Source organism: Rhineura floridana, chromosome 13 (assembly GCF_030035675.1).
Source record: "Rhineura floridana isolate rRhiFlo1 chromosome 13, rRhiFlo1.hap2, whole genome shotgun sequence".
NCBI lineage: Eukaryota > Metazoa > Chordata > Lepidosauria > Squamata > Rhineuridae > Rhineura > Rhineura floridana.
In genome coordinates this window covers 25,192,261-25,220,247 of record NC_084492.1, presented here as the reverse complement: position 1 = coordinate 25,220,247, position 27,987 = coordinate 25,192,261, and the positions used below count along the sequence as shown (strand labels likewise).

Here is a 27,987-nt window from a genome sequence, read left to right as displayed (position 1 = left end):
GGCTGCCTTATTCTCTATTTCCCTCCCTGATCTTTGTGATCTGCTACCAAGCCCCATCTGATAGTGCCTGGCAGTGTCAGTCCATAGTCAACAAGAAATGTGAATTTAGTGTGGTACCATTGAACTCTGTACCTAACAAAATAAAGGTGGCACTGTCTGTAAAGAATTTTAGGCACCAACTTGGTTATTTCAGCAAACCTTCTTATGAAAAATGACTTGCAGTTTTTATAACCTTCTTGTCAGATGATCCATTCTGTAGGTCTGTTTCTTTAATGTATTTTGTTTTGGTTTTATTTGTAATGTTGCTTTGGTTTTAATTGAGATCTTTGTACATCACATAGATCTATTTTATGAGTTTGTGGTAGAGAAATGAATAATAATAACAACAACACTTACAAAATAAGTTGTGGCAAGCCTTGGGCTCACACACTCAATCCCCCTCCTTTGTGTGTGAGGGTAATAGATTGAAAGCTTCCACTTTCCATTTTGAATAAATTGCAGTTTCTACTTGCATCCACATGAGAGAAACTGGTCTATTGTAATTGTGCTTGATTCACACAAATTGGGTCAAATAGTATGTTCTGATATTAGTTTGTTAGCTAACCATAGGGCCAGTTTAAAATTATGTCCAAATTGTAGTTCAGGGTTATGTGCATGAGCTGCCTTGAGCTCACATGCCCCTCTTCTCTGGCACGGCTTTCAGGAAAACAGTAGGATGTATCTGCTTTTAAACTAGCCAGAAGTTCCCTATTATGTCTGAATTTGGGGAACTTTGGTAAGTTTAAACTGATGTTCTTCAACCTTGGGTCCCCAGATGTTGTTGGACTAAAACGCCCACCATTTTCAGCCAACTTTGTGGTGTAGTGGTTAAGGTGTTGGACTACGACCTGGGAGACCAGGGTTCGAATCCCCACATAGCCATGAAGCTCACTGGGTGACCTTGGGCCAGTCACTGCCTCTCAGCCACATAAAAACCCTATTCATAGGGTTGCCATAAGTCAGAATTGACTTGAAGGCAGTACATTTACAACATATGGTTAGCAAACAAACCAGAATAATAAACCATTGTTTAATACCTGGTTCATGGCAACTAACCAGAATTCCCTAATTTCAGATGTAATTCAAAACTGATTAGTGTAAAAGCTGAAGTGAAAGCTTCTGATCTCTTCCCAGCTATGCTAGGAGGACAAAGTGCGTAAACTCGAGACTTGTGTTGGCTCAGATGCATAGTGCTGTAGATTAATGTTACATCAAAAACAACAACAAAACACACACAACCCCTCTTATCTTAACCCACAGTTTTCAGAATTTGGAAGCAGCAAAAAACTGTGATGTATTCAAAACTGAAAGTGGAAGTTCTTCTTCAGGACAATGTCAGAAGTAGCCAATGTGGTGCCAACTAGATGTTGTTAGATGATAAGTTCCATCGGCCCCAGCCAGCATTGCCACTGCTTGGGATTTATAAGAGTTGTAATCCAACAACAAATGCTTTCCATGCTTTCCATGGCAGTTGTATGCTGTGACATGCTATATGATTGCTATATAAAGTGTGAAGCGGCTCATGCACCCATATCTTATGAATGTATATGCAGAAGTAAATCCAGCTGGCTCTTATGTGCACTGCCAACCAAATGTACACAACATTGTAGCCTTATAGCCCAATCCAATGCAAACCTAGGCTTACAGGACCTCCAGGTACAATGTGCATGCATTTCTATTTGTAAATTAGCACAAGGTTATTCTAAACACATTTTCAATAAAACTTTTTAAATTTTTATTCTAATCTTTTAAATAAAATGTGTCTGAGATGTGAGGGAACACACACACCAGGTCTGGAAATATATAGATAAGCACCATTGTAAGTTAGTCAAAAGATTAGCATGGAGTTGAGCTGTATATCTCAGTTTATCACCAACTAAAAAAGAGGCATCCTGTTCAATACAAATGTGGTAGACTATATTTTTGTTATCTCAGTAGACAAGAGCTCTAATCATTTGAGTCCCATTGAAATATATACATACACCCGCACACCCCTATCCCCCCTCCAAATATTAAACAGCACTGAACTAGAACAACCATTCAAGTCAACAGCTCTAATGTGAACACGGGCATTTCCATACATATCGCTGACACAACACACATGGCTTGCTTTGGGACCTTCTACTACCCCAAGATAACATTGCCTTTGTCAGTTTCTGTGAAGGTTAATTATGACTTCTAACGAACAGCTTATTTTCATTCAAGAAAAGTCCAGCACAGGGAATAGAAAGTTCTTTTTTAAAACGTGACACCTGCTTTGAGTTCTCAGTTAAGTAGAAATTATAGTAAAAACAAAAATTTGATTAATTGTTGAGTTAGAAGTCTATAAGCTTCTCATTCTTGTCTTGGCCACATGGACGATAATTCTGTGCTCTCTTGAGTTAATTTCCCTTTTAAAGTTGAGAATCCTGTGTACATTTACTTGGGAGTTCAGTTCCACCTCCAACTTCTAAAGCTGGTGCAAGTATTAAAAAGCTGTACGTTGTTCATTTCTCCCTGAGAGTATAATTGGTTGGGTCTTGTCTTCCCCACCCACCTTTCTTTCATTAAGTGGAGAGTATGAATGTAAGGAACTGAAACTGCATTAAAGCATGGACAGTTTGCTCTCAAAATAGGTTTTTGTAAACTGTGGTTTACACACAGCTTGGGCAGTTGCTTGCATATATTGGGGATTCACAGGATGGTGCCCCCTTGTGGCTCCTAAGTAGCATTAACATAATTACAAAGAGAATGATCTGTTTAAAGCACTAATGCACTTGCTTTATTGTAAAAAACCTGTACTGAAATCAAAATCTGAAGGAATAATTATATTTCAATACATTGTGTGTTGGCCCAGAAAGGCAATGTTTGCTCGGCTTTATTTTATTTGCACATTCAAATGACTATCGGTGTGTGGACTCTGTTTTTAATAGCTTAGTAGAGGTGTAGCTGATTGGTGCTTTCCAGCATGGCCAATGATCAAGGATTATTAGGTAATGTTAAGTTTGCTGTGTGTAGTTTAGTAACTTTCTACACTTTTAAAATAATATTCAAATACAGCGCATGTGCTTATCCTGTGCATGCCTAGAGGAGACATACCAGGTTCTGTTGTGCTGCAGATACAATGCTTAAACATAGTTAAGTATGAATACCTAAGGATTGGCTTTGCACCATAAAACCATACTTTGCAGTGAGTTTGAGAACCATGGTTTGTATTAATTACAGTTTAGTATTACATCATTCTTAAGTGGTTTGTCTTGCAAGCAAAGGATTTGAAGTTGGGCAGTGAACTGAACTACTGTTTGCTCAGTTAGCTACAGAAAAAGCTGTTGAAAGTGGTTGAGCTTTTATTTAAGACTCATGCACAACTTTTATGTGGTGTTATGACTTCCTGTTTTATGTTCACACACACAAGCTGATAATTAGTGGTTGCTCATTGTCTCAGGAGTTTTTAATGTTTTTCTGTGTGCCCCCTGAAAAAATCAGCACTGAATATATGTATAGATGTACATTAAGGTTTTTTATATTTCAGTTTAAGTATGTTGCACATGAGGCTGGACTGCCAGGTACTGACTCTTGGATGCACCTTCCTCCTTCTAAGGCAATCTGTCCTTGAATCCTCAGGAAAAGGTAGAATTAAAAATCCAAATAAATACATCACTACATACATTTGAGCAGTTGTAGCTTCCTGAGACATTTCTGAGGGACAAGGAACCCTGGCAATCAGAATATAATTCATTATGTGTCCAGTGCTGCCATAATAGTTGATGGCTTGCGGGGCGGGTAGAAAAAGTGGCTAGTATTTTTCTGTTATGGTAACAGCTGCCCGCTTCTTACTACCTGCTTTACACCTTGCTGTTTGTTTTACTTCTTATGTACATGAGTGATAGTGGGAAAACACTGGGCATTAATATCTGCTCAGTACTGTGGCCTTCTTGACTTAGGTGGGAGTAGTTCCTGTTGAATTCAGTGGGATGTGTGTTACAGAAAATGTGTATTTAATTGGACTGTGCAGTTTATAGATGGATGAGCTCAAATGGTCAAATTAGTTTTTTATAATGGAAGGTATACACGCACACACATATACACACACAGTGGGACCTGCAGCAAAATGTTGCCATAAGAAGTGTTCCTATTCAGGATGCCAGCTAGCTAGGCATGCTCTTTTTCAAAATGTTCCACCTGCATAGTCCTCTTCCCCCAGCCAGTATCCCATTGCTCACTTCTTAGGGCAGGGATGGGAAACTGTTGGCCCTCCAGATGTTGTTTAGGGCTCCCATAACCCTAATCCATGATGGCCAGTGGTTAACAACATCTGGAGGGCCACAAGTTCTTCAACCTTGCCTCAGGTCCCCGCTCCCCCAAGATGGGTTTGTACTTTTGCAACCTTGTGGGTTCTCTCAGCCTTGCTGATAGTTCTCTCTTGTGGATGGTGCTGTTTCAGCTATATAAGCTATATATGAGCCCACTATTCTGTAAGCTTCACAATCCACCATTTGTGTCTATCACCCACCTACCCACCCCCGGATGTTGTATCTGCTTAGTTTCAACAAAGCTCCAGAATCATGTGCCTTCCTACCACTTTACCAGTAAATATTTTTGGAAATATGTTCAAGTGATGCCGAACTCTTTTGTTGAAGGTGGTCATTTGGGAAAGGCGATAGATCACATGTTCTGCATGCAAAGGTTCAGTCCCTGGTGCTTCCAGGCTGGAAATGTCTCCTGGCTGGGGTCCTGGAGAGCCACCACCAACCAGTGTAACCACTGGACTAGATGGCCCGTTGCTCTGCCTTGGTATAAAGACAGTTTCCTGTCATGGGGATGGGGCATATTTTTCTTTTGATTTCTCCTCCCTTCCATATTCCTTAATTCAACATATGAAATTTAAAATAGATTGCTGTTATTGATTTTTGTCTCAAGGGGCTAAGGGTTGATGAAAACAGCATATGCCCATGTGCTTTTCTATTGATGGCCCATTTTTTTCTCCAGGAAAAAAAATACTAAAAAAATGGGGGGAAAGCATATGCTCCCAATTTACATATTTACTAATTAAAAAAAGCTTCCTGGAAACATTAAGCAGAATATCTTGAGTAACCTTTAACATTGTAGCTAATGGATATCGCCTGGAAATTTTCATAGAAGGTCTTCTAAATAATGTAAATGATTATGAATATGTAACTAGTTAATATGCAGCTACGAAAGGATTATCATGTAGAGGTTAATGAACACGCTGCACTTACGGTTTGCAGGGCTTTTGCTTTTGTGCCTTTAGCTCACTTCATGCTTGGAAAGTCATGCATTGGGAAAGGAAAGCTTCCTGTTGAGTTCCTTTCCCCTATTTAGAAATGTGGCATTTGAACTGGAACTTTCTTTTCATAAACATTTTCAGTGTTCACTGCCCTCTCCCCACACTTTATCTTTATATAGTTATAATAATAGTAGCATGTTGTTGTATTCTACCCTGATGTTTGTGAGAGGGTGGAATATAAATACTTTTACAAATTTGTTATGTGCCTTTAAGTCGACTACGACTTATGGCGACCCTATGAATCAGCGACCTCCTAGAGCATCTGTTGTGAACCACCCTGTTCAGATCTTGTAAGTTCAGCTCTGTGGCTTCCTTTATGGAATCAATCCATCTCTTGTTTGGCCTTCCTCTTTTATACTCTGTGCATAGGGTTTTCGTGGTAAGAGATATTCAGAGGTGGTTTACCATTTCCTTCCTCTGAGTTTGGATGCATCTTAGTCTGGTGTCTCAGCTTTGACCATTCCGCCTTGGGTGACCCTGCTAGGAGTCTAAATACTAGCAATAGCAGCATTTATATGTAGCTCATTATTAAAGTATATTATTGGAGTGTTCCTTATTACAGTAAGGTAGGTAGGGCAGTGTTATCTTCATATTGCAGAATGGGTGACTAAGGCTGAGAAAGTGGCCAGTTTATTCATGTTGTGAATGGACTTTGGGTTTGTATGCTACTTATTCTTTGCTTTCTTAATGTATTCTGTTTCTGCTGCCACCACCACCCACTTGTTGGTTTATAATAACCATTGTTGATGGTGATGTCTGCATTTGTTTTGCAGTAATCATTGTTAGAATAGTAGAATTGGAAGGGGCCTATAAGGCCATCAAGTCCAACCTCCTGCTCAGTGCAGGAACCCAACTTAAAGCATCCCCGACAGGTGGCTGTTCAGCTACCTCTTGAATGCCTCCATCATTGAAGAGCCCACCACCTCCCTAGGCCATTGGTTCCACTGTTGTACTGCTCTAATAGTTAGGAGGTTTTCCCCGATGTTTAGCTGAAATCTGGCTTCCATTAATTTGAGCCCATTATTCTGTGTTCTGCATGACTTAGATGACTGAGAAGAGATCCTGCCTCCAAACAGAAGTCGGAACCCACATTTTGTATGAATTATGGCAAACTATGGTTTGTAGTAACTGTTTTTGCCTGCTTTGGATATTATAAAATGACTGTGAATCAGGAAATGAGGAAGGAAACTGATGTGAGGGAGAGGAGGAAATGCATGAGCCCAACATCCGTTTAGAAGATGTTTGAAATGGGGCCAGCGGCTTGCAAAGGCTACCTAGTGAGTTCACAACTGAGGCGAAATTTGAACTATTGGAGTTTATTGTTTTAGCAACAATGCTAGACCAGCCAGTGTGCTTCAAAAGCGCTTACCTGAGGACATTAAATTCTTTCCTTGATTTCTTTTGCTGGAAATAATGAACAGTTGCTTAATTCTTCTACTTTTCTATTGTCATTAACTTTGCTTTAACAAAGAAACCTACATCAGGGAACTCTGATTTTTGAAGGAAAAACTAAATATAAGCAGAGCACATCTCTGCTAGTCACGTTTATCTTCAGATATTTGTTTATAACAGATGCTCTTGGAGGTCGCTGATTCAGAGGGTTGCTATAAGTCGTAATCGACTTGAAGGCATATAACAACAAATGTGATTTTTATGTTGTGCAACTTAGGATAGGGTGATTCTTTCTATGTCTTCATGTACATAAATGATACTAAGTCTACAACTAATTGATGGAGTTTTGTGAAAGTCAGTAATATTGCTTTAGATGTTTAAGTAGATTGCTGCCTGAGTGAAGTCTGCAGATTCTTCCTCTGAATGACCGAATATAAGCTAAATCCCCTTAGTTTTTCAAAGACCTTCCCTCTCAATCCCTTTTTTAAACAATGAAATCCATCAGCACTTGTATCTTCAATTTTCAATGAAATCACAACAGTATTTTTTTTCTGGCAAGTGTTCCCATCAGTTGCTTTCACGTATTAGCTTGTTTGTGGGCACATGAGAAACAAATATTTGTAAAGATAATTTCTGAAAACCTACATTCAGATGGGAAATAAGTATAGTTCCTTAGACTACATGTGGGGCTTTCATGAGCCTCAGATTAAAATTTGTATATGTTTAATTCATTTTTATGTATGAACGTTCAATTTGTGATCGCAGAGCCATTTGCACATGCCCATATCTTCTTGCTGCCAAACCTGGGCACTCTATATATTTTTTTCTCCTGAGCGCACCTTCTTGTATAGCTTTGGACTCCACTCTGGAAGGTTTCCTGACCTTACAAAGAAGCATTTTGGGGGTAGAGACATGAGAACTGCAGTGGGAAAGAGAAGCATCAGAGAGTTGGATAGTCCCCATTCATGCTCAGAAGTTCCACCTATAGGATCCCATTTGGGGATAGTTATCAGGCAGCTACTCTGAGGTTCCAGACTAAACAATGGGTTAAACGTGTGAACCTGCAACTTCCACCTGGATAAGATTAGCAGGTTGTGGGGTGGGGGTGATTATATTTGTTGGGACTGCAGCCCTCTTAATTGCATGCTGTGCTTGCATTCCTGATTGTGCCCTAGCTGATGTTTTTAAAGGGGGGGGGAGGCATGTCAAATGCATTCACACATTTTAAAGTGTCATGTAGTGTGTGGTCCAAAGACCTCTCGGCACAGTTTATTGCACAACAAAAAACCCTTTGTTTCTCATATGTGGCACATATTCCTCAGAGTTGCATTTTTGTTGTGTAGATAGCTCATTTCCCAGATGCTTGCAGTATAATATTTTATATATGACATAATGCCGTTGTCACCATTATGTGAGACAGACACATTAGATCAGGGGTAGCCAATATGGTGCCCTCCTGATATTATGGACTGTAATTTCCATCACCACTAGCAGTTGGTGATGCTGGCTGGAGCTGATGGGAGTTGGAGGGTACCACCCTGGCATTAGATAATGACTGACAGACAAGCAGCATAGTTCTGTGCCTTATGTTCACATCATTTTGTGAGTTTGCTGTATTTTGTTGGAATTTGCTCTGTTCTTTGGAGACTGTGCAGTTGTCCACTGTTAACAACTTAAAGATGGACTTGCTCTTCTAGTGCACGCACGCACACACGCACACAACCTGATTAATACCAAAGCTGCTATATTGCCCCTCCACAACTGTGCCTCACCATCTTGAGAATAATCGGGGGCTCTGTATTCCTTCTCTGCTCTTCAGCATTTATCTAACATATTTTTAAAAAGAGGGGAACTCCCTCCCTCATACTGTAGCAACACCATATCCTCCCATACCTAGTATATGTGAATAGATTTGTTTGCCATTGTGAGATACTTTTAGGGCTTGGGTGTAGATTTTTTATTATTAACAGAGCAATTCAACTCATGGGAAGCTGGTGGAAGGAGTGCTGGAGGAACTGGCAGGAAGTTCTGCAGCATCCATTTGCCATTTGGGAGCCGGCAGGGTGGCTAAACATCAGCTTAGCTGGGAGCTGTGTACACAAACAGAAAAGAAAAAGCCAGCCCTCGCAAATACGCCTACCGGGGAGTAAGTGCTTCCCAGTGACTTCCATTATAATTATTTTCTTAGACTGACCTTTTTCTCAACATAACCTTGGCCCAGATCAGGACCTGCAGGAGGATGTTGCGCAAGCCCCCCCCCGGCTCCTCCACTGGCATGTCCCTGGAACTCCCCTTTTTTGTGCCTTCTGCTGGCTTCCACCGGGCTGGGCTTCCCTGGCAGACCCCCAGCTGAGCCAGCAGGGTCCTAGCTTTGTCCTGGCAGAGGGATTTCTGCCGGCAGAGCCAGGCCCCTGGTGGCTCAGCCATGGGTCCTCCATATCCACCTCCCCTCAGCCTGGCATAAATACGAGTTGGGTTGTGCTTTGAGTTTCCAAATCCTAGAATGTGCTTATCAGATTTGAACACTTTAAGTTTTGGTAGTGCAAATGGTGTGATATAAAACTTCCATGTGTTTTGTAATTATTGTTTAAATGGAAGGATGTAGTCTTCTAATGTGTTTTGGATTAAATAATATTCCTTTCCCCAGAAGTCGATAATTTGATGGATATTATAATATTCACTTGTGTATATGTGTATATCATGTTTTTGAAACTCTAATCAAAGTTCACATTGTCTTTGTATATGATTTCTCAGATTTTTACTGTACTAGAGTAAAACTGCAGGTCGGATTAAAATACAAAGTTGTATTAATGAAGAAAAATATTTTTAGGAGTGGTTCTTTTTTAAAACAAGCAGCAAATGTGCATTCCTCTTACAAATTATATTTGCTTTATTCTGCAAAGCATGTAACATTCAAAGATGTGTAGATTGTTGAAAATACTGGTTTTATCTGGTATCGTGTCGTTATGGAGCATGCATTGTATCAAAATATGAGATGGGGAAAGTGTAATTTATTCTTTGGTTATCAGTCTGGATTAGTGCATTGTGATAAAGTGGGCTGCTTAAGAATGAACATTCCTGCACCTTTGCACTGACAAATAAAAATGTATAGTGAGATGCTACCAGATCTGTAAAACGTCTGCTCTAGTTTCTGAAACATTGAATTTGCAGCTGTGTGCTTAGTCTTGTTTTTTCATGAACAGTTATCTGTTTTAATGACAGGTGGTCACTAGCTGCCAAGAAAAAATTCAGCATTGGTAAGTGAAAATCGTTTGCATGCCTAAAATATCAATAAAAATATCCTATGTGTGTCTTTAGAAAAGTGCAATGCATAATTCTTTAGGAATTAACCAAATTCAAATGTTTCATTTTGGTGCATCATTTTGACTTGGTCCTGGCTTATTAAAATGCATCCTCTGCATTTCTGTGCTACTCCTTTAATTCACCACTGTAGAATCATACTTTGAATCTGCATGTCTCCCCTTTTCCGACACAGAATGACCATATAGAAAGGTTTTAAAAAGTCTATAAACCCCCAAGCAAAACTATTTCTTTTTTGTTCCTGTTCCAAGAAAACTAAACTGTCAATAGAGTACAGTATGGTTGGGTACCTAAATGGCCTTGGGAGGCATCCAAAACATCTGTATAAGAAGTTTGGATACTCAGGTCTGCAATTTATAAAGGGTTTTGTTGACTTCAAGGTAGATAATGGCCTTTTCCATTTTATCCAATTGCAATGAAAATATATTAGTTTAAAGCCTTAGGTAAACCTGAGACTTTAGAGAGACTATTATCCCTTAAAATATTGTATCTGGCTTGTCTTTGTTGCTCATTTAATGTGATGCTTTTTAGTTAATAGGAACCATCTTGGGTAAATGAAAGTTTCATATGAATATGTGACAGGAAACGGTATATTTAATGGTGAATGATTTCTTATGAGTTATTGAGAGATAACACTTGATCTTGATACCAAATTATGCTACATCCATGCTGTGTTTACCAGGATTTTACAGAGAGAACAACGGGAGCCTTCTTGATTATTGTCTGCAGGGTTATTGCAAAATCACAGCAACTGTCCCCTTTAGTGGAGAGATTAGACTTTTGGTTATACACCATCAAGCATATAATATTTTAAATTTATTTTAAGAGGATTTTTCTTCATGCCCGAAAGACCTCTGAGCAAATAATTTATAGTTTGTGTGTATAAAATGTTTGATTTTTTTTTTTTTAGTTTAAACGCACATAAGCTGCAAGCAGTGGATAGGAATAGTGTGGAGGGGGGAATCAAGGCCATCTTTATGCCTCATCATAAGGAAGTGGACAAGGTACTTGGATTGGTGCGGGCGACCACGTCTGCTCTAGATCCTTGTCCATCTTGGCTAGTGAAGGCTAGCAGGACTACTACCACCGGCTGGGCCAAGGAAGTGATAAATGCCTCCTTGAGTGAGGGAGTAGTCCCTAGTAGCCTCAAGGAGGCAGTAGTAAGACCTCTCTTAAAGAAACCTTCCTTAGACCCAGATGACCTGAACAACTATAGACCGGTGGTGAATGTCCCCTTTTTGGTCAAGATTCTGGAGCGGGTGGTTGCCGGTCAGCTCCAGGTGCTCTTGGATGAGACCGATTATCTGGATCCGTTTCAATCCGGTTTTAGGCCTGGTTTTGGCACTGAAACAGCCTTGGTCGCCCTGTATGATGACCTTTGTCGGGAGAGGGACAGAGGGAGTGTGACTCTGTTGATTCTCCTTGATCTCTCAGCGGCGTTTGATACCATCGACCATGGTATCCTTCTGGGGAGACTCGCGGAGTTGGGAGTTGGAGGCACTGCTTGGCAGTGGTTCCGCGCCTACTTGGCGGATCGTCACCAGAAGGTAGTACTTGGGGAACATTGCTCAACTCCTTGGACTCTCCATTGTGGAGTCCCTCAGGGGTCGGTTTTGTCCCCCATGCTTTTTAACATCTACATGCAGCCTCTGGGTGCCGTCATCAGGAGTTTTGGAGTGCGTTGCCACCAGTACGCTGATGACACGCAGCTCTATTTCTCCTTTTCATCTTCTACAGATGAGTCTGTGGATGTGCTGAATCACTGCCTGACCGCGATAATGGAGTGGATGAGAGCTAATAAACTGAGACTCAATCCAGACAAGACTGAGACACTGTTGGTGAATGCCTTCCCTGCCCAGATGGTGGTTGCTTACCCTGTTCTAGATGGGGTTACACTCCCCTTGAAGGAACAGGTTCGTAGTCTTGGGGTTCTTTTCGATCCTTCCTTGTCTCTGGAGGCGCAAGTGGCCACGGTGGCAAGGAATGCATTCTACCACCTTCGGTTGGTAGCCCAGCTACGCCCCTATCTGGACAGGGATGACCTCGCCTCAGTTGTTCATGCTCTGGTAACTTGTAGGTTGGATTACTGTAATGCACTCTACGTAGGGCTGCCCTTGAAGACAGTTCGGAAGCTTTAGCTAGTGCAAAACGCAGCAGCCAGACTGCTGACGAGGACCAGCCGGTCAGCGCATATAACACCTGTTCTGGCCCGTTTGCACTGGCTACCTATTTGCTTCCGAGCCAGATTCAAGGTGCTGGTTTTGACCTATAAAGCCTTACATGGCGTGGGACCGCAGTATCTTGTGGAACGCCTCTCCCGCTATGAACCGACCCGGTCACTTCGCTCAGCGTCTAAGGCCCTCCTCCGGGTACCAACCCATCGGGAAGCCCGGAGGACAGTTACTCGATCTAGGGCCTTTTCTGTAGTGGCCCCCGAATTGTGGAATAGCCTCCCCGAAGAAATACGCCTGGCGCCGATGCTTCTATCTTGTCGGCGCCAGGTTAAGACCTGGCTATGCTCCCAGGCATTTTAAAGCGTTTAATGTTACAATTTTAAATCTCTTTGTTTCAGTTTATTTATTGTGATATTTTGTATTTCTGTACTTTTAATCTTTTGTACACCGCCCAGAGAGCTATTCGCTATGGGCGGTTTAAAAATGAAAATAAATAAATAAATAAATAAATTGTGACTATCAGTTTGGAGAAAATAATCTAAAACTAATATGTTTTGCTGATGTTTAAAATTCAGACGCCACATTAATTTCCAATAAGATGGATATTATAGTGGTGCCCACTGGTGCTCCTGGAGTCAAAATTTATCAGTATTTCCATAACAGGTACTGTGTACTTTGACTGTACACACAAATATAGGATCATGTCTGGCATAGAAAGCTGTCTACAGAGTGCAACTCAGCGTTGTTTCCTTTCAGGCTTATGGTTGTAACAACCGGGGTAGTGATGGAAGAATGGGGAGGGGGTGTTTTGGGACACTTCCCCCCCTTTTGTATCCCTTTGTCAAAAGGGTATGAAACTGTTTGTAAGGAGTCAGGTATCAAAGAGAAAGGAGGAACATGTCTCCATTGCTTGGGGCAAGTGGGCTAGTGATCCTTTGCCTCGGTCCAGTTGTGCTTAATTGGGAGGATGGAGATGGGGAAGTTCCTTCAGATGTATATCCTGTTGAAAGGAACACAGAGTAGATGGAAGACACCTGGATGCAAATGTTGTGCATCCACATTGCATTCATTTAAATGGGTTGTGGGACCATAGCTCAATAGAGTACATGTTTTGTGTATTGAAGGCTCTAGTTTCAGTCCCTGCCATCTCCACTTAAAGGGAAGAATCTTCCTCTGAGACTCTGAAAGAACCACTTCCAGTCATAATTGAGAATGCTGGGTTAAATGCACTTCCGGGAAGGGTGACTTTGCTTGTGCCTGTTTTTGAGACGGGCTCCCGCCTCAGAAGAAGCTTTTTCAGATATAAATCAGTCAGAACATTTTTTTTTTTGACTGATGAAATTTCTCCCGGGCAGGGAGAAACGTAGAGATCAACCTCAAAAGCCTGTTTTTGTTGGGAGGACTGGATTTCATTAATTTATGAGAAAAGGTCCAGCCAGCAATGCCGGATGGACTTCCGAACAAGCTCTATCTGATTAATGCGACACGTTTATCTTTTCTTCAAAGAGAAAACGGACTAACAGGCAAGCACCCTTCTTTCTATCTTTTTTTTTTACTTGGTTTAAATTGTTGCAGCAAAAAGAGATTTGTCAAATGAATCAGCTTTAAAGAACTTCTGGGTGAGCTATAACTCTTCTCTGTTATTCACGAAATTAACAGCTTATCTCTGTTTCTATTGCAAAAAGCTGTCCTGGAAGTGCATTCTAAAGATATAAACAGAAGAGGGATTTCTATTCCGGGGAACATTATATTGTCTGGGATTATTCTCTTTTTGGTCTATTTTATTTTGACGAATCTGCTTCTTCACGACGCCACTAACTGTTTTGATGCTGGGAACTAAATTTGTTTTGTATTCTTGAACATAGAGAGATAAGGCAGGCTGCTCTGTTTATACTGTGATGTCATCAAGCCTGGAATATTAACCCAATTGTTGCTGAAATAAGAAGTGGTTCTTCTTTATTTTTGTTTTGTTTTGTTTTGGTGGTTTTAAAAATGGCAATCAAGAAAGTGGCTGAGAATCTGGAAGTAATTATGTTTCAGAAAATAATGGATGAGATTGAGATAACGAAACAAACCCTGCGACAGGGCAGTAAGGAGCTGAAAATTGAACTGAGCAAAATGACGCAGGAGCTTAAAGAAATAGGGGATCCTGTGAGAGAGGAGAATGAGATCAGAGATGAGAAAAGAAAAAATAAAGGGAAGATACAAGCCCTGGAGATTGGAACAAATGTGGAATTGGAAAAAGATCTGGAGTTTATGGATATTAGAAATAAAATCTACTGTTTGGAATTTAACGTTATCTCTGAAGAAATTAATGAAGATATTAGAGATAAAGTTATCAATGGCTTGGATAATCTTCTGGACTGGAATGACGTGATGGAGCTTGATATAGAGAAAATCTATGGAATTAACTGCAGCCATGTAACAATGGAAAAACTCTCAAGAGATGAGCCAGTGCATTTTGTAAAAAAGAAGAACAGAGATATGACTTTACAACAATATTTCAGCAACTTATTCAGAATCGATGGCAAGAAAATATTTGGGATAGAGGAAATTCCCATCAGACTCTTATTATATGACTATGGTTACGACAGCAAGATTATTATGGAATACTGATAATGGAAGATTGGACACTGAAATTACTGGACTTAACAGGACTATTGAAGATGGAAGATGGAATTAATATGGATAATGGAATAATGGCTATTGAAATTATTGGACCTAACAGATTTTGATGAGATGGATTAATCGATATGTTTATTTGGACTATGGTTATGACAATAAGATTATTATTATTATTAACAAGATGGATTAATCGACATGTTTATTAGGAGAAAAATTGATATATTTCTTAAAGAATTGAAACCTCTCTTTGACTTTTTGTGGAAAGAATAAAGTAATGTTTATGAGATTTGATGATTAATTAAGATAACTACTGGAGGAAAGTGATTTTATAATATAATTTAAGAGACAGGATTGTTATATATTGTAGACCTATAACTGATTTGATCTGCGACAAATGGGAAGTCAACATTTTATTTTTTTGTTTAATCATTTTTGTTTTGTTTTGTTTTTTGTCTTTGAATGTTTTATGATTTTGTTTTGTTTGTTTTATGAAAATTTGAATAAAAATTATTGTAAAAAAAAAAAAGAGAATGCTGGGTTAAATGGATCAATGGTGTGACCTGAAAGGATTTGAAAGTAATCTGGTTTGAATTTATCAACAGGAAGAAGGTGGAGCGTGACTATGAAGCTCTTCAGGAACGACTTGGCACATTGCCTGACAAACTCTCTTATGATATCATGGTAGGTACTATTAAGTTCAATGGAAATATCAGGCAGCTCTTTCTACTATCGCCTACCGCAGATAACGCTGCTCAAACTGCTAACCATAGTTTGGAGTTGGGAAGTGTCTTGTGGGTTTGTGCATTGCTTTCTTCCTTTCCACAGGCAGCTCTGATGCAGTGCTACATTTGCACAGGTGTTGACATTAAGAGTTGTATCCAGTGGTGTTCCTACTCAGAGTGGACCCATTGAAATTAATGGATATTAACTCCAGTGAGTCTCCTATGAGTAAAACTAGCATTGGCTACAACTCTACAAATTTGTAACCATGGTCAGGCTTTGCAAAGACTGGTTTGAGCCATCCATAGTATTAACATTGGTGCAAACATAACATTGCACCACAGCTCCAAAAAGAGTTCAGTTAGCCCACAAGACTCTCCTGACCTTCTAACTATTGTTAGGTCTAGCAGATAGATGGTGTTTCAAATCTGTCTGTAGTTACTGTAGTGAAAGTATTATGGTTAGCAATGATTGATTATAGATGGTGTTAAATGTATGGTAAATGTATGCTTTCCTCTTCCTGTCTAGTTTCTTCAAATCTATAATAAATTATAAACTCCAAATTTTTGACAGACATACTAAGATAACTCTACGGTCACGTACAGGGCTGCCCTTTTTGCCCTAGCGGTGCAGAAGCTTCGGGCGAAGTTCTTAGTAGAGCAGGAGTCAAATCGTCCGGGGGTTACATAGGGGCAAAAGTTTGATATGCCAGCTTTGGTTAAGTTATCCAGATTCTGTCAGCACCGGTAATTTGGACCCATTTTAAATGTTTTATATTTTATCTGTTTTATTGTGTTCACAATTATGTAAGATGTCTGTATATGTTGTGTGACATGCGATGGCCTATGGCCAAGCAATAAAGTTAAAGTCAAGTCAAGTCAATATCAAACACATTTGATAAAGAATGTTTATTTTATAGAAGCCTATAATTAAATCTGCAATAAACAATGATTTCCTATGAGTTGGTGAAGAAGCAAACAATTGTATTTCCTGAAATTTAAGTCTTGGGTATTGATTGGTATAAAAAATTGGTTTTGGTTTTATGGAAAATAAAAGGGACATTTTCTTCCATTCCTAAGATATCTTTGTGATGCGTCCTTCCCTGGCTCTCCCTGTCAGGTTCCTACCTGCTCGTGGTTACTGCCTGTCTCTAGGCACCACCAGGGACTCCACCAGTCCAGACCGCTCTCTCTTATGGTTTCTGTCCCTGCTCTAGCACAGATCTCAACAGATCCCCCTGCTAGGCAACCACCAGTAACGTCCCAATACTAGTATTCCCAGAGACTCTGAATACTGGTATTGTTATTCTCTTCGCCGCTGCCACCATTTGTTACAGTTCCCTTCAGCCTTGGTCATTACCTTACCCTCCCTTCTGGTCTGTGAAACCCCAGCCAAGGATCAGGCCTTTGGTAAACCAAATTAAGTATTTATTACAGATAACAAAGCTAACAAGATTAACAAGATTTCTTCTTAAGGCACATAAGCATATGGTTTTACTCAATACTAATCCGAACTCCACCTCCCTTCTTCTTCACTCTCTCCTGGCAAACAACCAAGCAATCCACTCTTTCTCTTCTCCCCCCAGATTCCACAATTCACCACCTCACATTCCCCCAGATTTACCTGTCATCCTTTCATTTATACTGTCAGCCATTTTTAAACATTCAGCCAATCATCAAGCATTCTATTGCCCATTCACTCCCCCTCCTCTTTCACTACTTACCATGTATACTCTAAACAACCAGCACTTACCATATATACACTAATATATAGGAACATCACAATCTTCTTTGGACTTTTACTGTTGTTGGGATGTGTATGCTTTTGCAGTCTGTCATTTAATTTGGACTAATTGTTGCAGATTTTAAAATCTGTATTTCAGTGTAATCACAGTGCTCAAGGTGTGAGTAATAAAACATAAAACCCTGTATCTCTAGGACTCTAACAAAAATGCTAACAGGTGGAATGTTAGAAAATGAAATCAGTTTCACGACTAGCCACGCACACACATCACTTCTTACTCATTCACTTACTGGTTTAATAATGAAAGTCAGCTGGGAACAAGAAGCAAGCTATAGTGTTTAAAATAACAGCATGGAACTCTTGCACTTGTATTGCATTAAAGTCGCTTGTCACATGAAGTGGTTTTTGTTGTGGTTTGCTAAAGATTACCTGCCTCTGAATGCCAGCTGCTGGGAATTGCAAGTGGGGATAGTGCTGTTGCACTCAGGACCTACACAGGTATCTGGCTGGCTATTGTGAGATTAGAGTGCTGGACTAGATGGGCCATTGGCCTGATCCACAAGGCTATTCTTCTTACATCTGAACACGATTGATTCCCTAGGCTTGATTTTGTGAATTTTGAACAGACACTACATTTGGGGTGCAGTTGTTCTGTGGAACTTAACTGCTGAATTTTGTGGTGGCGGCTGATTGTACGCCATGGATTGAAAAAATAAGTAGACATTCATGAAAGCTAAGGATTAGTTCACTGTCATTAATTAATTAAAAATGTTAAAATAAACTGATACTACCCCTGGGTGTTCTGAAGTCTTAAGACTGTCAGCAAATACCAGTGCTAGCCACAAATGGGATACAGGGTTGGGTGGTTCTTAATATTGTGCTATAGGCTTGCCTTTATCTTCTTTATCATTGCTTTGTTGCTTTGACAGGTACCTTTTGGTCCCCTTGCTTTCATGCCAGGAAGACTGGTTCACACCAATGAGGTTACAGTTCTTCTTGGGGACAACTGGTTTGCAAAATGTTCAGCAAAGCAGGCCAGCAGTCTAGTGGAACACAGGAAAAAACGTAGGTATCTTACTAAGTTTCAGTGATAGTCAAAGCTCTATATCAGTTAAAGTAATATTTTGTGAACATAGTGCGTGGATTAAAATCTGATGTGCTGAGGTATGATTCAAAAAATGTCTACATGAAAACTAAAAATAAGGAGTGCTTTATTGTATTAGCACATAACAAATTAAAATAGGAAAGCTTCAACTTTGTAAATTACTGTGTAATCGAACTTTAGTGTGCGTGCATCAGGATGTACTTGTGATGCAGTGCTGCAAATGAAATCATGAAATGGCAATACTGATTGCATTAACATATGGTACTATAATACTTCTCAATTGTAAATTGCAATAGGCAGTCTTTAATACAAATATTGGCATAGTCAAAATTGACTGCTGGTGTAAAATGCATGATCATAGGATTTTTTATTATCTGTTTTTTATTTATGCTTTGTTTAATATACTGCGTCTGTATTTTATGTACGATTGGAGGCATTCATGTTTTTTTCTAGATTGCTTTAATTTTTTGTAAGCCGTCTTGGTTCTCCTTTAAAGAAAGGGTGCTTAGAAATGTAGTAAAGAAAACCTATGAATAAAATTACTCCAGGTAGATAAAAGTTTTATCTTTACATCCAGATTTGATCCTTGCCACACAGAATTGTTCAGTATTTATATCCTCTTCTCTTAAGAAGCCTTCTATATATGGCAAAGTTATAAGGCTGTGTAATGGTTTTGGAACATTATTAGACACATCCTATACTGAAGGCACACTGGCCGAGAAGAGTATAGGATATGTGGAAGCCCTGGTATGTCGACAGAACTTGAAATACGCTGCTGCCATGAATGATACATAGTCAGAACAGCTAAAATAGGATGGAGTGATAGATGGGACATGGGTGGCACAAGGAAGGAACGTACTACATTCTATACCTCTTCAATCTGTAGCCATACCTGCAGAATGTCATGGCCTAGGTGGTGAGTGGTGCCCCTTATCAGGCACATATCATGCCACCGCTAAGGGATCTGCATCAGCTGCATGTTAACTGCTGAACCAGCAAGTTTCTGCTATGTACATATAAAGCACAGCACAGCACATCACCGCCAGTATATAAACCCCACAGAGGTCACAACACAGACGATAGGGCATGCAGCATGGGGCTATGCTTCTCTGCCCCATGTCATATACACATAGAGCTTGCAAAGGGGTACCCCTGGTGATGGGAAACTATGGAGAAAGTACACTTGTGCACAGATAGCCTTGCCTCAGAATATACAGGGAAATGTGAGCACAGTGCTAACGCTTCTTTGCTTAGAACCTTAACAGGTACCTCGCCTTGGGAGTCCAAACACAAACTTGGCACCCAGTCTCACCGAAAAAAACCCTGTGGGGTGCCAGGATGAAGCATGCCACAAAGGTAAGGAAGGGATTGTGTCTCCGTCCCTTTGATGTATTTGAAAACTGTCTCTTCCGGACTTTTTCCTCTAACTTTCTCCCGACTCCCCAGTAGTGGACGGTAGTGTGTCCCACATACAGGAGAGTGACTTGCTATCACATGCAAATAAGCTGCCTGTGGCAAAGGTCTGGTGCTCCAGTCCAGCCATTGCCACTGTTGGTCAGACAGTCATGAGCACCTTTGCCTTGCAGGATCACAATCCTGGTACATGGAGCAGAACAGTGTTCAACTGCAACCTTTGGGGAGGAGGGAAACAGTTATGTACACTGGCAGAGCTCTCAGGTAGTCCCATTCACTATTCTCTCTGACTGTGTAGCAAAAACCTACCGTGCATCCAGGTTCAAGGTCACTGTGCTCCAGCTGCTATTTCTCATTGCTCTCTCTCTGTTTACTTTTGCAGACTGCTCTCCCACACCCCAATCCTTGCTGAACAGGAGAGAGGTCCACCCTGTGAACAGCTGCCATGACCAGAATGCTCCTAGCCGTTCCTACTATGGGATTATTTGCCTTTTTATGCACCTTTGCAAGCTCTGTGACAGACAGTTCTGCAACTGGTTAGAGTTCCCAACATGGGTCTGTTACCATCAGGAACACTTCCTATGTTGCTGTCTGTGGAGCCGTTATCCAGGGCACACATCTTGCTGGAGTCATTTTGACGTTGTCCAATAAAGGCTTTGACATTGCCATGTGTGGTGTTGCTTTGTTGCCAGGCAATGGTAGATAGACCCGAGTAGGATATGGTTTCTGCTGGCCTCAGGATGAGACTGGGGTGGGATAGACTGTTTTGTACTTCATGCCATTTACTGGTGCTCTTTACCTCCTGTTAAGCTGCATTTATCTCGTTTACACCTACTTCAGCATTATTTATTTATTTATTACATTTATACCTCACCTTTCTTTCCATGATAGAAACCCAAGGCGGCTTACATATAGTTCCCAAGCAGTCTCCCATCCAGGCACTGACCAGACCTGACCCTGCTTAGCTTCAGCAGGGAGCTGGCCGTATGTGCCTTCAGACCATAGCCTGGGATTAGCGCCTTGTGATTTGAACAGAGGCTGGATTTGGTTTGGAGCAGATTGGATATATGCCTGGGAGAGGGGGAGATTGAGGAGTTCAAACCAGTAGTGTCTATTTCTAGCTTCAAGTGGTCCTGGACTGAGATAACTTCGCCATAGTTTTGCATGATTTAGTAACCTCCTGTTTTCATTATTGGAATGTGTTCCATGTAGGGCTATCCTTGAAGACAGTCTGGAACCTGCAACTGGTGCAGAATGCTGCGGCTGGATTGTGGCTACCACTTCAGTGTGATGCCATATAATACCTAATCTGCAGGAACTGCACAGGCCTGATTTAAGGCATTAACTCTACTTCATAAAGCCCTGAACCTAGACACTTGATAGAGCACCTCTCCCTGTACAAATCAGACCAGGGTCTTAGATCAACTGAGGGGAGCCTTCTCACTTTCCCAGCAGTGTCAGTAACTGTGTGGAGAAACTGGATAGGGCTGTCTCATAATTTTGTCTTGACAGTGGAATTTCCTATCCTATAGAATTCCATAAAAGTATGGATGCCCACATTGCATATGGCGTTCTGTTGCTTAATAGAAATGCATATGAGCCGACCATGCAATGTGGCTGCAAAAAAAAAGAAGAAAGAAAAGTAAATGATGCATTAACAGAAGTATAGTTTCCAACTCACATGAAGTACTAGTTCCCCTCTATTTGGCACTGGTTAGGCCTCGTCTTGAGTACTGAATCCAGTTCTGGACATCGTACTTTAAGAAGGATACAGACAAACTGGAACAGGTTCAGAGGAGGGCAGCAAGGATGATCAAGGGACTGGAAACAAACCCTTACGAGGAGAGACTGAAAGAACTAGGCATGTTGAGAAGAGAAGACTGAGGGGAGATATGATAGCACTCAAGTACTTGAAAGGTTGTCATACAGAGGAGGGCCAGGATCTCTTCTTAATCATCCCAAAGTGCAGAACACAGAATAATGGGCTGCAGTTATAGGAAGCCAGATTTCAGCTGAATATCAGGAAAAACATCCTGACTGTCAAAGTGGCATGACAATGGAACTAATTACCTAGGGAGGTGGTGGACTCTCCAACCCAGGAGGCATTCAAAAGGCAGCTGGACAGCCATCTTTAGGGTATGCTTTAACTTGGATTCCTCCATTGAGCCAGGGGTTGGACTTGATGGCCTTATAGATCCCTTCCAGCTGTACTATTCTATGATTCTATGTACCTATTCTCACAGGCTTTTGGAGGGCTTGGTTGAGTGTGTTCTGAATTTTAGTTTTATTATAGTACATTATGTGTTATGGCTGGTTTAAAGTTTTATTTTTTAAATTGTTTTTTATTCCCATTGTTAAACCACTTTGGTGATGAAAAGCAGTATATAAATCATACAAATAAATAATACATCCTGAGGCTCCATACCAACTTAACTGCTGTGGTGGTGAGGAATGTTGTGGGGAAAGTGGATAGAGATTTCCCCCTTTGTCATGATACTAGAACTCTGTGTCACTTAATGAAACTGATTAGCAGTAGACTCAGAAAACCAAAAATACATCATGTTGCATTGCATAAATTAATTTATGGTATTGGTTGCCACAGATGTAGTGATGGTGACTGCCTTAGATGACCATTCGGATAAGCACATTCATGAAGGAAAAGTCTATCCATGGTTATTGACTATAATAGTTAAATGGAACCTCCATTTCCACAGGTAGTATACCCAAAAGTACCAGCTTTGCAGTTTAGGGGGCAGGAAATGCTTGCTTTATGACCTGCTAGTGAATGGGCTTCCTGGAAGCATCTGGTTGGACACTGTATGCATCAGTCTTCTAGACTAAGTGGACTTTTGGTCTGATCCAGCAGGGCTCTTTGTTTGACCATAGCTGCCCAGCCGCACTTGCCTGTTTCAGAGATCATGGAATTTTCCATTTATCATAATTTGTGAAAGACTGCTCACCTTTGGGTAAAAATTACTTAAATGTCAGCAAAAGAAAAACTTCAAATGCTATCTATCTATATGGTTCATTATTATAGGAATTAGATTTTTTCATTTACAGTGGACTATTAGGAAGTTTCTAAACATGGGAAGTGTGTGTGTGTATAGCTTATGGAGAGGTTAATAAAGAAGTCCTCTTCCTTAGTTTAAGCACGAACATATAAAAAAGGTCAATAATATGTGAAAAAGAATTTTTTTTTTATTTCTTGACACAGAGTGGAGGTCTGATATAATGCCTGATCAGAGCAGAAGGGTGCTGGGAAATATTTCAAAGCTACAAATCATACTTGCAAATCGTATTTGTTCTCAGTATCTTATTATAATCTATTAGGTAAATACTGCTTTTAATATTCCTCAAATGTATACTGAAGACTCCCAACAAAAACTTTGTTAAAACCCAGATATACTTACTTTGGTGCCAAATCCTCCTACACAATTGCTTAAAAGCAAGAAAATAACATGTTGCATTAAAGGAAACTTCTTTCCTGTGCCTTAACACCCACATGTCAAATTAACAGCTCTTGCTGATGACTTAGAACCTCCACAATGTGTTGCCCTCCACCTCCAACATATTAGGGTAAACAGTGTTCTCGTTACATTTTTTCCATATCTCACTGAAGACCACAATTGCATCTCTAGCTAAAAGCTGCATTAGCATGTTTTTATGCTATACGTCGTGTCTTGATTAAGTGTGTGGTGAGTTCTTTTTCGTACATTATAACGGTATGATTGAAGACTGTTTACTTTCCAAAATACCAGTTGCATAAGATAATTAATTATACAATATGGTGTTACTATAAGATATTCACACTAGATAGTTTAATTCAATTCGCAGATAGGTTTTCTATATTCAGAATGTAATAATTCATCAAGCAGAACCATCCAATGAAATGCAAGGATTCTTTTAAACAATTTCTGTATAGGACATGACTACAGTGTAGTCACTAACATGCATGATTTGATCATTTATTTATTTATTTATTTTATTAAGCTTATATACCGCCCAACTAGCAACAGCTCTCTGGGCGGTGAACATTAAAAATACAATAAAAATAACACAATACAGTATATCACAATACAAAACTGTACAAAAAACTGTACAGTCTAAAATCAAAATATAATAATATAGAATTAACAGGAATTAAAATGCCTCAGAGAAGAGAAAGGTTTTAACCTGGCGCCGAAAAGATGATAGTGTCGGCGCCAGGCGCACCTCCTCGAGGATACCATTCCATAGTTCGGGGGCCACCACTGAGAAGGCCCTAGATCTTGTCACCACTCTCCGGGCTTCCCTATGAGTTGGAACCCGGAGGAGGGCCTTCGTAGTAGACCGTAGTGTACGGGCCGGTTCATATCGGGAGAGGCGTTCCGACAGATATCGTGGTCCCGCGCCGTATAAGGCTTTATAGGTAAGTACCAACACTTTGAATCTGGCCCGGAAGCATATTGGAAGCCAGTGCAAATGGGCTAGCACAGGTGTTATATGCTCAGACCGCTTAGTTCTTGTTAGCAGTCTGGCCGCCGCATTTTGCACTAGCTGTAGCTTCCGAATCGTCTTCAAAGGTAGCCCTACGTAAAGCGCATTGCAGTAGTCCAGACGCGAGGTTACCATAGCATGTACCACTGATGTGAGGTCCTCCTTACTCAGATAGGGACGTAGCTGGGCTACCAACCGAAGTTGGTAGAACGCATTCCGGGCCACCGAGGCTACATGAGCCTCAAGTGTGAGGGAAGAGTCATGGATGAGGGTGCCAATTTGGTGTGTATTACCGAGACCTGGGTGGGTGAGCTGGGAGGAGTTGATCTGATCCAGCTTTGCCCAGCTGGATACTCGGTACAACACCAGCACAGGCTGCAGGAATGGGGAGGAAGGGGTTGCTGTGATGTACAGAACCTCCATCTGTCACCAGGAAACCACTGTCTTGAAGCTGGTTGTAAGAGCCTGTGCCTGGTGTTGGGTCAAGGAGATAGTAAAGTAGGGTTGCTGCTGATGTACTGCCTACCCTGCTGCCCAGCAGCTTCTCTCACTGAGCTGGCAGAGGCTGTCTGGGCTGTGGTATTGGAAGAGCCCAGAACAATAGTCCTGGGTGATTTCAATGTCCATGTTGAGTCTGCCTCTAGCGTTCTGGCTCGGGACTTCATGGCTTCCGTGACAACCATAGGGCTGTCTCAAGGTGTCACCGGACCAATACGTAGGCCAGGGCACACCCTCAACTTGGTTTTTGCTCCAAATGGAGGAGGGGATGTTCTGGAGATGGAGAAGGGTGGATATCACCCCATTGTCATAGCCAGACCACTTCTTGGTGAAGTTTAGACATGTGACTCTGATCCTCCTCTGAAGGGGTGGTGGACAGATTAAAATGATCTGCCCCTGAAGACTAATGGAATCTACAGGATTCCTGAATGCCCTCGGGGAGTTCTCAGTAGATAGAGCAGGTGGCCCTATTGAAGCCCTTGTCACACCGTGGAATAAGGAGGTGCATCGGGCGCTTAACACAGCTGCTCCTGTGCATTCTCTCATGCATTGTGGAGCTCTGTTTGCATCTTGGTATACCAGTGAACTAAGGACAACGAAACAGGCTGGACGGCAGCTAGAGTGTAAGTGGTGAAAAACATGCTGTGAGGTTGATTGGGCATGAGTGAAACATAACTGTGCTTATTGTGCAGTGGTGAGGGCTGCGAAGAAAGCCCACTTCTCTGCCACCATTGCATCCTCAAGTAGCCGTCCAGTGGAGCTTTTCTGTATTGTCAGGAGTTGTTGACATCATTTCCAGGAAATGGGAGTTTTAGACCTTTCGGACCCACTGAATTGTTTCCAAGGCACTTGAAGGGTAAAATTGCTCACCTCCATGGCAATCTGATGCCCCATCCACATCTACTGTAGTCCCCGGTGCGGTGTCCAGTGCAATATCTGCTGCAACCTCTTGGGATAGGTTTCAGTTGATGTGGCCTGATGGCATGGACAAGGTGCTTGCGATGATACGGCCAGCGAGATGTCCTCTCGACCCTTACCCTTCTTCGCTTATTAAAGTTTACTGAAGGGCCTTGACTGAGTAGATCCAGGGTGTGGTCAATGCTTCATTGCGGGAGGGAATAGTTCCAGATGCCCTGAAAGAGGTAGTGATCCAACTGCTCCTGAAAAAGCCCACCCTGGACCCATTGGTTTGTGAGAACTACTGGCTTATCGCAGACAAGCTTTTTAGGGAAGGTGATCGAGAGTGTTGTGGCACAGCAATTGCAAGTATTCTTGGATGAAACATTATTTTGACCCATTCCAATCTGGGTTCAGGCCTGGTTATAAGACTGAATCGGCCCTGGTCACCCTGATAGATGACCTTTATTGGGACAAGGACAGGGGGAGCGTGACCCTGTTATTCTTACTTGATTTTCACACCAGATGTTTGCCCAGTTTTCCATGCCCAAACTGACTGTAAGCAGCCCTCCTCCACCGGAGGGGGAAGTTGAGATCAAACCACCTTTGCCCAGTGCTTGAGGCGGGAAGTTAAACAGTTGGAGCTGAGGCAGAGTTTGCATGTGTGATCCAAACCTACTTAAGCTGACTCGGGGGAACTCGGTTGCTGAGTCAACATCTCAGAGTCACGAAGTCATGCCTAGTCAGAGTTAGAGCACTAAGTTCCTAGAAAGAGTAGTTACGTTAATGCTTTGGATGTATCTATTACTTTAATAAAAAGAGAAAAAGCCACAGCCGAGGCTGAGTCCGAATCCCTCGACTTCGGGCAGGACACCACCTCTGTTGATCTTAAAGCACAGGCATGTTGGCACAGAGAGAGGCACTTCTTCAGTTGTTATAGTCCCAAGCAAATAAGTAAAGGCAATTCTCAGCACCTTGAATTGAGGTTGGAAGCAAATGTGCATCCAATGCAGTTGCTTGAGAACTGATGTAATAGGATCCCTTCTGGCTTTATCAGACACTATTCTGGTAGCTGCATTCTGTACTAGTTGAAGCTTCCACGTTCTCTTTGAGGACAACCCTATTTGTTATACAAACAGAGGATTATCACAGTGTGGCCACAGTAGTCAGGCCATCCCTATCAAGGGATTGCTGGTGAAACAGCCGAAGCTGGGAAAAGGCAGTCCGCATTTCATGGCACGCTGGACATCAAGTGACAATGCTAGATCCAGGAGTACCACTAAGCTATGTACCTGTTCCTTAAAGGGAACAGGCTGCAACCTATTGGAGGGCACAGTTTTATCCCCGATAATATTTAAGATCTATACGAAGCTGTTGGGAGTTGTAATTAGGGGACTTCAAATATACTGATGACAATACAGTTTCTCCATAACACCTAATTCAGGTGTGACTATGTAGGAACTAAACCAATGCCTGCATGCAATGGTGGGTTTGATAAGATCCATTAAATCCTGGTAAAATGAAGGCACTGTGGGTGAGTGATTCTTTGGTCTGGAAAAATAGTTCTGGACGGGGTTGCATGCTTTCTGAAGGAACAGGTATGTAGCTTGGGTATGCTCCTGGATCCATCTTTGTCACTGCTGACCGAAGTCAGTGGCTAGGAAAGCATTTGGTCAACATCACAGCTGTTTCTGGATTAGGATAGAATAGTTATGTAGTCCAAGCTTTGATAGCCTCCATTACTGCAATGTGCTCCTATGTGGGGCTTTCCTTAAGGTTAGTCCGTGTTGAATCCCTGTACTGAAAGAGATGTGCTGTGCTGGCTGCTGATATGCTTCTAGGCCATGTTTAAGGTGTTGCTATTGGCATATAAAGCTATGAACAACTTGGAAGCAAGTTACCTCTGGGAATGCCTTACCTTGAATACCCTGACTAGTCACTTTGATGCTCGTGAGAGACATTCTTAGTAGTGCTGTATGCTACTGAAGTTTGTCTTGTATTTACTAAGGCCAGGGCCTTTAGTGTGGTGGTACCTGCCCTTTGAAATGCATTTCCAATGAACATCTGACAGGCACCTAGAGTATTGGTTTTTAGGCAGCTGCTTAAATTCATCTGTTCACTCCGCCTTTCTCTTAGAAGTGATCCATCTATGTTGATGTATTATTCTGATCTACTTGATATATGATGTATTTTATGAATGTAATTTTATGTTGGTTTTATGTTGGTTTTATGCTGTTTAGTGCCATTTTTCTTGTTCTTAAGCTAGTGGCGTAGAAATTTTTACAAATAAATAAAAG

The 27,987-nt window shown here is 41.3% G+C and overlaps 1 protein-coding gene across 3 annotated transcripts in view; it reads left to right on the top strand.

Annotated features, from left to right (window-relative positions):
* URI1 (URI1 prefoldin like chaperone) overlaps positions 1-27,987 on the top strand; it is a 56,091-nt gene that overhangs the window by 8,230 nt on the left and 19,874 nt on the right. For 2 of the 3 annotated variants that reach the window (XM_061594152.1, XM_061594153.1), the window contains exons 2-3: positions 15,441-15,519; positions 18,231-18,366. In XM_061594152.1, coding sequence (XP_061450136.1) covers positions 15,441-15,519; positions 18,231-18,366 — 215 coding nt within the window. Of the gene's footprint in view, positions 1-9,940; positions 9,976-15,440; positions 15,520-18,230; positions 18,367-27,987 lie in introns of all 3 variants that reach the window. The other variant, XM_061594151.1, reaches the window with a different exon arrangement.